Below are 13904 nucleotides of genomic sequence, written 5' to 3' on the forward strand. Positions count from 1 at the left end.
AATAAATAAATAAATGTGGAAATATAAAGAGAAATAAATAAATAAATAAATGTGGAAATATAAAGAGAAATAAATAAATAAATAAATGTGGAAATATAAAGAGAAATAAATAAATAAATGTGGAAATATAAAGAGAAATAAATAAATAAATAAATGTGGAAATATAAAGAGAAATAAATAAATAAATGTGGAAATATAAAGAGAAATAAATAAATAAATAAATAAATGTGGAAATATAAAGAGAAATAAATAAATAAATGTGGAAATATAAAGAGAAATAAATAAATAAATAAATGTGGAAATATAAAGAGAAATAAATAAATAAATGTGGAAATATAAAGAGAAATAAATAAATAAATAAATAAATGTGGAAATATAAAGAGAAATAAATAAATAAATGTGGAAATATAAAGAGAAATAAATAAATAAATGTGGAAATATAAAGAAAAATAAATAAATAAATAAATGTGGAAATATAAAGAGAAATAAATAAATAAATGTGGAAATATAAAGAGAAATAAATAAATAAATAAATAAATAAATGTGGAAATATAAAGAGAAATAAATAAATAAATAAATAAATGTGGAAATATAAAGAGAAATAAATAAATAAATAAATAGGAAAATTTTGTCTTTGCTTTTACTTTTTCTGTTTTTTCCCTTTTATTTATTTATTTATTTATTTATTTATTTCTCTTTATATTTCCACATTTATTTATTTATTTATTTCTCTTTATATTTCCACATTTATTTATTTATATTTTGATTTGGCAGTCCTATGACTCCATATCAGTGGTTTAACTGCAATACTTTAAGCACATTCAGATTGAAATTCAGATTCAGAATCTGAATTTCTCTGTCTGATCTTTGCTAGCCAGATATTTTTGAATCCAAGTGCTCCTTTTCTTGTTAATCTTGTTTCTTGTTTTTTAGAGTCCCAAGTTGGAGCCGCTCAAGGAGGATTCACTGGCCAGCACATACAAGTCTGTAAGTTATCACTGATGGCAGGATTTTGCCTGGAACACTGACCTGAGAGAGTCAGTGATTCAACTTTTATTTTGTGGTTTTTTTTTTGGGCAGGTGCAGTGTAAATATTTGACTAGTTTTGTGTTGTAAGGGATCGAGTTGGAAGGGACTAAATATCGCTATCCAAAGTTTAATGTTCTGTCTCTGAAATGCTAAATTTTAAGCTGAACATTCACAATATGATTACTGATGCTTATTCGCTCATATATAAGAAGCAGGAGCCAGTCTGTAAAGGTTCATGTCAGAGGTTCTTTGTTATTTTTTAGATCAACCTACCTACCTTTTTACAGGCAGCATTGCGCTGTCATCAAACACTGTATCACTGAAATGTGACACTTCTCTGCCTGAGGACACTGCAGCAGAATTATTTTACAGAATAACTCTTTTTTTGGCCAACTGGTGTCTTGATTGAAGAACAAACTGCAGGTAGAGAAAGGATTCGCTTTAAGTAGGTACTTGCTGATTCAAATGTCTAAAACTCAACAGGATATTTTACATTTTAGAGTCTGAACTCGGTGCAGGGAGCACCAGCTGTGGCTCTACAGAAATGCAAGGAGTGGAGTTTGCGATTACTTTATTCAAATCATTTCCCCATTTCTGCAGTATGTTCCAAAAAACTGACAAATATTATTTGAAACTCCTTTTCAGCTGTGCTCAACAGTCTTTCTGACAGAGGATGCTTTCTTTTTAAACTCAGTTTGTTCACTGTTATCATTCTAAATGTCAAGTTACATCTCAAACCAAATGACACTGCAGCAACTTAGCAGCAATTCATTCTGTCTGCTGTCTTTTTTTGGACATATGTGCTCTCTGTAGTTCATTGCAGCTCTGAAAATAAAAATATGACAAGCCTCAAGGTGTAAAATGTGAAGTGGACACGGGCGGTTTTATGTTAAGAAGGCTCCCACTAAGACAAGAGAGTGCTGAATTTCAATTGTCTTATTTTGGGTCTAAGTACATTTGACATGTTCGCATATGGACAAAAGGAATAACTGACTCATGAGTCACTTGAGAGGTACAAATGCTGAAAACACCCACAGACAGGTGAAAGTGAAGTCTATTGCTATGGGTAACTATGGTGACAGTTGTATCAAAGTGTTAGTATAATAGTGCCAGTAAAGTGGACGTCTGCTTTTAAAATGTTTGCATAAATGTCGGGAAAAGGTAGAAAGGGAATGGCGTCTCTTCTTCCGTTTTGTTTTGCCATTTTCGAATAATTGTATTACCTCAGGGTGGATTTGAATAGTGGTTTATTGTTTACCTAATGCACCTCTCTTTCTCTCTTTAGTGGGGTTTTGTAATGCAGATTGTTTTCATTTGGTGTGTTGAAGTATCTAAAATATAAATTCTATCTGAGGTGAGTTTGTTTGTAAGTTGATACCAGGAAAACTTATAACAATAATGTGGTTTATAGAAAGGAGGTGAAAGGATTATTAAATAAATATTTCTCTGTTTTTGTCCACTAAGATGAAGTGGATACAAAAAGCCAGACTGAGATCTCAAAGTTAAACCTAGATCACACATAAAGACCAGAATATGCCTTTGTCATGCGGGTGAACTGACCCTTTAAGACTGGCTCAAGTCTGTGAATCGGTACTTACGTCAGAACGTCGAACTTAAGTTTTCTTTAGCTGCAGCAGTGACTCACTGCTGCTGTGAATTGTTGGGAAAGTGTAGAGGGTGGGATGGTGATGTGGTACTTTGGGAGACTAGATCATTTCAAGCCTTGGATGAACTGCAGGTATTTGCAGGGAAGTTGCTCTTTTGCTACACACGTGGACAAAATTGTTGGTACCCCTCAGTTAAAGAAGGAAAAACCCACAATTCTCACTGAAATCACTTGAAACTCACAAAAGTAACAATAAATAAAAATTTATTGAAAATTAAATAATCAAAAACAGCCATTACTTTTGAATTGTTGATTAACATAATTATTTAAAAAAACAAACTAATGAAACAGGTCTGGACAAAAATGATGGTACCTCTATAAAAGATTGAAAACTATTTGACCAGAGTGACATGATTAACTCAGGTGTGTCATTTAATTGACATCACAGGTGTTTCCAAACTCATAATCAGTCAGTCTGCCTATTTAAAGGGAGACAAGTAGTCACCCTGCTGTTTGGTGAAAAGGTGTGTACCACACTGAACATGGACAGCAGAAAGCGAAGGAGAGAATTGTCCCAGGACATCCGAAAAAAAATTATAGACAAACATCTTAAAGGTAAAGGCTATAAGACCATCTCTAAACAGCTTGAAGTTCCTGTGACAACAGTGGCTCATATTATTCAGAAGTTCAAGACCCACGGGACAGTAGCCAACCTCCCTGGACGTGGCCGCAAGAGGAAAATTGATGACAAATTGAAGAGACGGATCGTTGGAATTGTATCCAAAGAGCCCAGAGCAACCTCCAAAGAAATTAAAGGTGAACTCCAAGGCCAAGGTACATCAGTGTCAGATCGCACCATTCGTCGTTGTTTGAGCCAAAGTGGACTTCATGGGAGACGACCAAGGAGGACACCACTGCTGAAAAAAACTCATAAAAAAGCCAGACTGGAATTTGCAAAAATGCATGTTGACAAGCCACAAAGCTTCTGGGAGAATGTCCTTTGGACAGATGAGACCAAACTGGAGCTTTTTGGTAAGGCACATCAACTCTATGTTCATAGACTCAAAAACCAAGCATAGGAAGAAAAGAACACTGTCCCTACGGTGAAACATGGAGGAGGCTCAGTAATGTTTTGGGGCTGCTTTGCTGCATCTGGCACAGGGTGTCTTGAAAGTGTGCAAGGTACGATGAAATCTGAAGACTATCAAGGCATTCTGGAGAGAAATGTGCTGCCTAGTGTCAGAAAGCTTGGTCTCAGTCGCAGGTCATGGGTCTTCCAACAGGACAACCATCCAAAACACACAGCCAAAAACACCCAAGAATGGCTGAGAGAAAAGCGTTGGACTATTCTAAAGTGGCCTTCTATGAGCCCAGATCTGAATCCCATTGAACATATGTGGAAGGAGCTGAAACATGCCATTTGGAGAAGACACCCATCAAACCTGAGACAACTGGAGCTGTTTGCTCATGAGGAGTGGGCCAAAATACCTGTTGACAGCTGCAGAACGCTCATTGACAAATACAGAAATCGTTTAATTGCAGTGATTGCCTCAAAAGGTTGTGCAACAAAATATTAAGTTATGGGTACCATCATTTTTGTCCAGCCCTGTTTCATTAGTTTGTTTTTTTTAAATAATTATGTCAATCAACAATTCAAAAGTGATGGCTGATTTTGATTATTTAATTTTCAATAAATTTTAATTTATTGTTACTTTTGTGAGTTTCAAGTGATTTCAGTGAGAATTGTGGGTTTTTCCTTCTTTAACTGTGGGGTACCAACAATTTTGTCCACGTGTGTAAGTACATCAATTGCTAAAGGACAAAAAGTGGTATTATTTTATTGATTATTACTTTAAAGGTTTTATTTTCTTCCATTAAGAAATGCATTGATTGATATGTAAAGTAGATACTTTAAAGTCTTGGGCTCAGATTTGCTATAAGCACATATTTGGCATGGAAAGGACTAACAATGGCTATTTTCAGTACATCACTATATGGAGAAAGTGTCAAAGTGCTCTGACAGACAGCAGTGAGGTGTCATAGCAACAGATATTATAACGCAGATCTGGTATTAGTATTCCACTCTGTCAGTTTGCTTTTTTTATTTACTTATGCTCATCAGTACCTAGAAGAAAACTGAATTTGCAGCTGTTTCCACTTAAGCTTTTAGCAACACAGGCAGACAAATCTGAAAGTTCTAAAGCATAGTGAAAGCAAGAACACATGACATAGCATTTAAACAATCAGTCATCAGTTCCCTCTCAAGAGTATTTATCTCCGCAATGTCTGCACACACACCTGGATCTCTGGGAGTGATTTGACTTTTATGCTTTTTCGGACACATTTAGGTTTGCACTTAGGTCTTCATGAGGGCTGCCACTGACATATTAAATTCCCTGACCCAAACTTAATTGTCACCTGACCCCTAAAACCAACCCTCAGTCCAAGTGATGTCTGTCTAAAATGTCCTCACTTTTCACAAACATCCTCACCCTAAAGGCCCCAAAACTCACATTGATCCCCACAAAGATATATACACACACACACACACACACACACACACACACACACACACACACACACACACACACACACAGAGAAATCTGTTGTCATCTCATTCCTTCCCCCCTTCTCCGTCTCTTATCTTGTTGCCAACAGAACATCCTGCTGGTTCAGAGGCAGATGTCGGTGACTGATGACGATCTGGACAACTTCCGGAAAGTTCTGAACAGCTACATCGATGCCACCTCAGCTCACTCTGACAACCTGCAGTGAGTGTCATGCTAGTTTCCAGGAAAAGCAGCGTATCTTTAAAGCACTGCGTCAGGCTCTGCTGCTGTGGCAACTTTTCGAGTATTGAGCAATGTTGAATCAGGGCTTTGAAGCGTCAGCCAAAACTGTGCCAAAAGTGAATGTAAGTGAGTAGAAAGAATAGAAAAATACCAGCATTTAAGTAGTTTCTCATCAATCATCCTGTGATGTTGTATCAGCTTTTGTGTGGGCCCCGGACTGTGAACAGTTTGAGGAAAAAAATACAATTGTGCAATAATACAAATCTGCTAGGTTCAAAAACTGACATGATGAAAACAAGGCCTTTCACTGCGCCGTTGCTGTTTGTTTTTTTAGCCTAGTTCTGATATCTCTCATAAGATTCAAACTTTTTCTTGTAATTTATCCTTGCTGAGTGCAAACTCTCTTTCACTTTGTATCCTCTTCTTGCCCCACTCTACTTTTTTCTTCTCGGTCTCGCTGTCAGTGTGTCCGTTCAGAAGCTCCCGGGAAAGTCGTGTTACATAATGTATGAGTTCTGGCAAGATCGCATCTCCTGGATGAGGTCAGTACGGTGTGTGTGTGTGCGTGTGTGTGCGTCTTACTGAGTGTGTTTGTGCGTCAGATATTGGCAGACTGTTTGGCACTCTTAAGTTTTTTTTTTGATGGAAATGTTCCCCATCAGTGAAGATGAGCAGATGGCCTCTCTCTCAGTTCACACACACACAAACACACACAGGGATGCAGCTTAAATGGTTCAAAATGTGTCTACAGCGTGCCATACACAACTTATTGCTTATATTAACTTGTCATTGGGAACATTTTGTGCAAACCTGTTGTGTTTTAGAACAAGTAATTACAAAAAAAATGTTTTTCAGTGACAAGAGATTTAAAGATTTTAAATGAGCAGTCATTTAGTAAAATTTCGATATTACATTAAGATTCTTCAATTTTAAAATCTTTATCTCTCAGATGTTGATCTTTGCGCTTGCACATGTGACAGCTTAATTTGCATGCACAGTACATTGCAAACACAGCAAGGAAGTTCTTTTAGGTGATGCTCAATTCTGATTTCTTCTAAGCTGTCTCAGTTTCTCTTTTTACCTCATTTTGTTTCATCCTTGTCTCTGTAGCTATCTCCAGTCCAACAACAGTAAAGACTTCCAACGCTGCGTCATTGACATGCTGGAGGATGCTGAAAAAGTATCGACTATGTTGCTTCCAGGTTTGTGTCTGTTTGACTGTGAATGCTTTCACATAAACAATGCTATTTTAGAAAACCCTGCTTTGTGTTAGATCAACGTGTATGATACGGACAAACCTCCAAAACTGTGAAAATAATTTACATAGAATGCCTGTCATTGAGATTATCAGTGTAATAGAATAGAATAGAATAGAATAGAATAGAATAGAATAGAATAGAATAGAATATATACTTTATTGATCCTTAGTAGCAAATTAATTTGTAACGGTAGCATGTTATCACAGACAACTAAGACAACAGAGAGCAGGGAAGGCGGAATGAGGTGAGGTGGGACTGAGCTGACGGAGGTCCCAGAGCTGGTAGGAGATGGACAAGCTTGAGAAGATGAAGGTAGAAATTGGGTTGGAGGAGGAGTGTGGGAGGAGATGGTGGACCTGGTCTCTCCACTCTAAGCATGTCCAGTAGGAGGAATGTAAACAATAATGGCGACGATCACAGTGAACTCCTGTGACAGATAGTATGATCTCCAACTGACTGATAGAAATTCAAGGCCCCTGCTACAGATCTGTTGTTTGATGGTAGCGTGTGCAGGGTTACACCATCTGTCCTTCACAAGCAGAGCAAGTCCTCCACCACTCCTCTTTTCACACGCTGTGGCGTCCTGGTCCTCTTTTATAGTCCGGAAGCCTCTGACTCTGGTGTTATTCTCAGTCGTACAGTCTCTCGGCCATATTTCCGTGTAAAACATGAGGCTGCTTTCCTGATAGAGTCTTTGGCTCCTGACGAGTGTCTCAAGCTCCTTCATCTTATTACCCATAGAGCGAACATTTCCCCTGATCGCAGCCGGTCTATAAGCCTCTCTCCAAACTATCTCTCCCTTCCTTCTGCTCCTTTTTACTCCCTTATCCCTCTACGTCTCTTCCACTGAATTTCCCCTGGAATATCGTGTCTCATCCCAGCAGTTTGGGAGAGCTCAGCTAGATCAGAAACTCCTGTTGGGAGTAAACAATACGGCTGGCCGGCTGGCTCTGCTGCTCCACAGGTAGAACTCCGGTGAGCAACGGTCGCAACAGTCTTTTCCACTCCATTTCCTCTTCTCACTCATCCAAAATAAGCAAAAACAATAGAATAAAATAACGCTTAAATCGCCAACGTTTGTAAAGAAAAACATGTGGCATCAAGAAAAAACCACAGTAAACTGAAAAACATGGGACTGAAAAGCTGCTGTGACAGGCTGCCGCATCACCAGGGCCCTCTTGTTTTCTTTCAAACTCGGAAAAAAAAAAAGATACAAACCTCTACAACTGTGAAATTAATTTAGATACAATACCTGTCATTGAGATTATCGCTTTAAATCTGCTTTACGTGTGTGTGTGTGTCTGTTCAAGACAAACGCTTGATATTTGTGGTGAAGGCCAATGTCCACAGACACTGTGACATTTTTGATCTGATTATCACTGTGTTGGATGCATGAATCCAGTTTTGGCATGTAAGTGATGGCACGTTAAACCCAAACCGTTGAGTGCTGAGAGAGTGCGAACAGTTGTTGCTTTTCTGTCTAGTCATTTGCCCATTTTTTCTAAGATCAGTCGTTCTTCTGATTCCTTCAGAGCTGTCTGTGATTATTCCTAGCTGGGTCACTCAAACAGAGATTAGCTACTCCCCCTGTGTCACCAGCTGTCACTCTTTTGAAGAATTTCTTTTGAAAAATATTCTGGCCAGGCAGCCAAACTTAAAATGAAGTGGTATATTTAGCCTGCCCCAAGTGCCCATGTCAACCTGCATCGCTTTGAAAACTCCTAATGAAGTGATATTTAACCTTAAACTAATGCCATTGACAGTGTTCACAGACAATGGAGCTATTTCCCCCAGACATTTAATGCCTTGGTATCTTTGCCAAAGTCATCCCGGCACCTCTGTGGAGCTCCAACATTTCCTCGTCTTATTGCATTGTGGGACAGCAGTGGATATCAAGAGTTGGAAAACAAGCAGTTTATTTGTATGCATACTAAAAGACTCATCAAGTTTGCATGCACTCCATCGCATTGGCTGAAAGTATGATTAATTAATGTGGTTGTTGCAGCTGTGAACTGAATTGGTACATTTGGTTTGATTGTGTTAAGATGGACTTAAACCTTCCAACCCAAACTACGAACATCTCCAGATGATTCATTTTCACTTTGGTTGTTCATCCTAAAGAATGAAAATAGTTTCAAAACAGGCATTTGTTGTACATGTGGAACTATTGCCAAATTTAATGTATCAGAATTTCCAGACAAAATGAAAATGTCTTTACAAAGACTTTACATAGGCATGAATGTAGTTAAAAGGTGTAGAAGGAAAAACCAAAAACATGAGAAAAATATTTTCTTGCCTTCCTTCAAACACACTCATGCATTAAGTGAATTTTTTTAAAGGAACCTTACCTTTAGCAAAGTGACTTCCACATGATGCACATTTGTTTTATTTTGCTCATCACTGCATCACTGAGTTCTCAACTCACAGCAGTGGAGCATGAATCACTGGCTACAATAATGACTCTTATATGTCATCTTGAAATTTGACCAATTTGTTGCAAGGCACCACTCTAAGTGTGTTTCAGAAAGCAATAGAGGTAATTATTATTTCTGCCTCCTTGCATTCATTGCAGATGGTGCTTTAGCTGTGGGTGCTACATGCGTTGTGCTTGTTGCTAGGTTACCGTAAGTGGTTGTTTACTTACACATCTGTGACGCACGTGCACACATGCTGACTGTTTCAGCCATGAACACTTTTGGTAGAAACAAAGAAATCAGATATGAGTCATTTCAAAAAGCAGGTATAAACATGCAGCAGAAAAAAATAGTACCTGATATTGAGTTGAACATTAAGAAAACTAGCCGGATTAAAATAAACATGGAAACTTAAATAGATATGATCCACATGTGTTCACATTCAACTGACTAAACTTAAAATAGAATGGAATCATTAACCCTCGTGTTGTCCTGCGGGTCAAAATTGACCCGTTTTAAAGTTTGAAAATGTGGAAAAATATATATATATATATATTCACAGTGAAACTTCTGATCTCCACATTTTCAACATTTTTGGGAAATCTTAAAATGTTAAAAATTTCTTTAGAACATTCACATTCAGCAAAATTTGCTGGATTTTGGTTGATTTTTTTGTGAATGCTCTTAAAGAAAATATTAAAAGTTTAACTGATATATATGTAATCACTTTAGATATTTTTAGGATTTTTTTTCGAAGATTTTTACTCATTTTTTGAAAATATTTACAAGAATTTCTTGTCAAATTTGGGGGATTTTTTTTTTTAAAGAAAACTTTTATGTAATTATTGGAATTTTCTTCCTGAAGGTTTTGCACATTTTTAGAAATTTGGGGATTTTTTGGGGGGATTTCTTTTCAGACAAAGAAGCTATATTTAAAACAAGCAAAAGATGAGTACATCAGTGGATAGAAGAAGGTATACTGGGTGCTCTTCAGGATCTAGTGGAAAAAAAATCAATTCAAACAGCAAAAAGAAGAAGAGAGATCCGAGGCACTTGCTTAGGAAACTATATTTTTTGGTGTCCGTAAATGAGGACAACAGGAGGGTTAAAACAAAATGAAACTTATTTGAAAAAATTCCTTCAAAATAAACTTGTTTATGTGCAGTCACCTAAACTCTTCTTACTAGTTTATCTTGAGTAAAAAATTGCTTTTCATCCATCACTTTAGTACTCATCACTGGATGCAAACAAGCTTGTTTGGTTTAAAAAGCATTATATTCCTTCACCCCACATGCTGGGACATGTGGGGCGCTTTATGTGCTTTCATGATGTGTTATGATGAGTTTTGGCCTTTAATTAATGCAGTATTCTTAGTCAAATTGCTGCTAAGCTGCTCCTTGTGATTCCACAAGGGAGGGTTTATGGCTAGTTTATGAGGTGCATGTAAGAGCAGGAAGAGGTCGACTCTAGAACCACGGAAACGGCCTTCATATTTCTTTTCCGGGAGACACTTTGCACCAACTGGCAGGTGTTTTATGGACATGGTTATTCTGTCAGACTTTGCTTGACTATCACCATGAATTTTAGAGGTACGCTTCAAAGGAAGATGAATGGTTTAGCAAAGGAATTTGTGCCTGAAGTCAGAGATCTCAATGTCACAAAGATGGCTCTCTTTTAAGCGGGCTAAACGCCATGCTAACTTATACTACACACCTAACCAACTCCACAGGAAGTAATGTTCAGAGTTTGGGATTTAAAGCAGCTTTAAGAAGCATCATCCTTTCACCAATTTGTTACAAGTGACACAGATTCTCAGCTTAGGGGATATGATATATCTGCAAATCTGTTAGCCTGAGTGATAGAATTTCATCGAATGAAGCCATGCAGTGGCGGCAGGCAAACTGCACGTTTGTTGCCATGGGAACCCACATGCATTCAGCACAAAATAGATTTTATCCTTTGTTCTGATTGGCTGCCAGGTCCATTTTTACTCTGCCAGTAATGTAGTTTATAGGACACAGATAGGATAATTGATTGATCCATTGATATTTATCACATAGAACATTCAGGCAGTAACATTAATGTCACTTTCATTTGGTCATAAACTAAAGTCATTTTCATATATCCTTGATTATGGGACAGTGTCAAACCTAAATTCATTTAATAACTATCATGTTTAAATGTATGAAGAGCTTATATGTGCAGCTGTCAAGTTTGCATTTAGAGTGGTAAAATACATTTTTGTATTCTTCATAGCTCTGCATTTTGAAAACCTGCTCCTCTTGAATGAAGTAGGTGACACATGGTTGGTCCATTTTGTGTCAGAGAAGTCATGTGATGCCTCTTTCTGTTGAAGTGCAGTCAAAAGTTGATAACCACTGTCATGTTGTCCATTATCTCCAACTGGGGTTTTATTTATTGTTAATACAAAGAAAGCCTGGCTCTGTCAGACTTGTGAGGTAGTAAACTCTCTCTCTCTCTGTTCACAGCTTGAATGTGTGCTGCTCTGTGTCTGAAAAGGACACATGGTTAAACATACTGTAAAATCATTTGCTTTGTCACTGGCATGCGTTTGCTACAATTAGCCAATAAATATGGAAACACATAAGAAAACCTCACGTTTTGAAGAACTTTTTGATATTGCTGACATCCCTAATGATGTAAACACATGAAATAACATAAATTAGGTGATGAATAGGAAACATTGGAGCTCAATGAAATATATCCTTGATTGGTGATTTTGAAATGTTGCACACAGTTGCCCCGGGTTACACGGTGCATCGGTCTGAGGTGACCTAACTCCTGCTCTCTCTATGTGTCTCTTCAGCTTCCTGGTGGATTATGACTAACAACTAGCAACTAAATCCAGAATGTCACATCTTCTGCCTACACTGTCACACGGACAAAGACACACTGGCGCATCAACCCACCCACCTACATGCACTCTCTCTCTCTCACACACACAAACACGCACACACACACACACACATACAAACACACACACAGAAGAATTCAAAAGGCATCCATGTGTTTGAAAGCAACAGGAGAGGGAGACAATGGCGTCATCCAGCATTCTCCAGCAGCATCTTTTAATGTTCCCCTCTTCGACTGCTCATTATTGTGCTGCTTATGTCAAAAGGGATAGCTGCACCCTATAGCCAATCTATAGACTTGAAGACAACTGATTCTCCGCAATGCAGAAGGCATTTCATGAATTTTCTATCCCCGTCTCTCATTTGTGGTATGGCCTCCTTTCTCTTGCAGTGTTTGTCTGATGTTATTGCCAGCGGAGAACAAGCAAAAAGACGCTAGTATAGGCAACTAGAGCAGCCCGAATTGGAATGAAACTTACAATGCCAGTGGTGTTTTGTGCTTTTTGATGAGTTCTTTACTGTTGAATAGAAGTAATTGGGGATGGAAAAAGGCCGAGGAGATGAGGAGACGGGGGGTTACTGCAGCCTGAGCATGCATGTTGATGTGGCCACATCCTGGCTGTACATGCTGTATGATACTGTAGCACTGTTTTTCTTTCATTTAGCTTTCCTCCTGTCATGTGTACAGAATGCCAAAAAAATTAAAAATGTTGAAAAACGCTACACCTTCCCTGACATCTATCTATTGCTCGATATACTAGTGGTCAGTTATTAGTTACACCTTCTCCGTCTTCAAGTCTGAGAAACAATCTCAGTCTCAGTATAAAAAAAAAAAACATCTTTCAAAAATGTGCACATGTAAGGGAATTAACACTTTGTGAGGAGATTTCGTTGTATCACTGCGTTATAAAGATATATGTATATATATATATTTAGTGTATAATGTATTTATTTTCATCATGGTAGAGTTTATTGCATCTGTACATACAGAAATCACATATGTTCATATTTCTGTTGTGCTTTGGTTTGGTCATGTTCACCACCAAATGACTGAAAAAGAACTTTAATAAAATTATTAAAGATGCTAATTGTTTGTTTGTCTTATATTTCCCTCTGACAATCCAACTTTTTGTCCATTTTAATCTCAGCTGGTTGGTTCCTGGATTCTTTCTCACAAGAAGAAAAGCTAAAAGCATCTATATTGAATATTTTACAGTAATTTATCATATGATCATGTGAAAACTATGAAATTCAGTCAATTGAATAACAGCACCAGAATGGAGTTAACGCTCCTTTACAGAGCCTTATATCGAGTTTAGTTCATTTTATCACGGTCTAATCCTCAACTTCACTGTTTTGGTTCTGTCAGCACTCTCTCAGCATTATTTTCAGCCGCAAAAAAAACAAGAAGTTTTACCAAACTTGGACCGCCCAGCGACAAAGATGACCCCTGTGACCTTGAAAATGAGGCCAAGGTCACCAAATTCGAACTTGACCTGTGTCTTATTATGGTACACCTGTGTACCAAATATGGTGAGGCTACATCAATATTTTATCGAGTTATTGCACGGAAACCAAATTGTTACAGACAAACAAGCAAGCAAGCAAGATCATGCAGCTGAAAACAATACCTTCCAGAAAACGATGTTTGCCGGGCGGTAAAAATGCAATAAAAGCAACTCTGCATAGCATCAAACAGCTGAAAGACAAAGTTAAAAAACTAGCTGGTCAACATAGGGGAGCAGTTGGTGGTTAAACAGCCAAATATTTTTATCCTTAGTTGGTAAAACTGAGCTCAGAGATTCCAGTGATAGCGTTGTTCTATATCTAATTATGTGTTTTTAAGTTCTCCCATGATAGCAGCAAACAAGCTGACAGTCACACAGCACTCACTGACATTGTTTGCTCGAAAGACTGAAAGAGTGAGTGGC

At 37.7% G+C, this 13904-nt stretch overlaps 1 protein-coding gene across 1 annotated transcript in view; it reads left to right on the forward strand.

The window, feature by feature from the left end:
* The window catches only part of necab3 (N-terminal EF-hand calcium binding protein 3), a 46085-nt gene extending 33024 nt beyond the window's left edge, over positions 1-13061 (forward strand). The window contains exons 9-13 of the mRNA XM_022200487.2: positions 934-987; positions 5294-5406; positions 5892-5969; positions 6538-6629; positions 11928-13061. Coding sequence (XP_022056179.2) covers positions 934-987; positions 5294-5406; positions 5892-5969; positions 6538-6629; positions 11928-11956 — 366 coding nt within the window. The 3' untranslated portion in view covers positions 11957-13061. The remainder of the gene's footprint in view (positions 1-933; positions 988-5293; positions 5407-5891; positions 5970-6537; positions 6630-11927) is intronic.
* Positions 13062-13904: the final 843 nt, after the last annotated feature.

The sequence above is a fragment of the Acanthochromis polyacanthus genome, chromosome 5 (genome assembly GCF_021347895.1).
Source record: "Acanthochromis polyacanthus isolate Apoly-LR-REF ecotype Palm Island chromosome 5, KAUST_Apoly_ChrSc, whole genome shotgun sequence".
Taxonomy (NCBI): domain Eukaryota; kingdom Metazoa; phylum Chordata; class Actinopteri; family Pomacentridae; genus Acanthochromis; species Acanthochromis polyacanthus.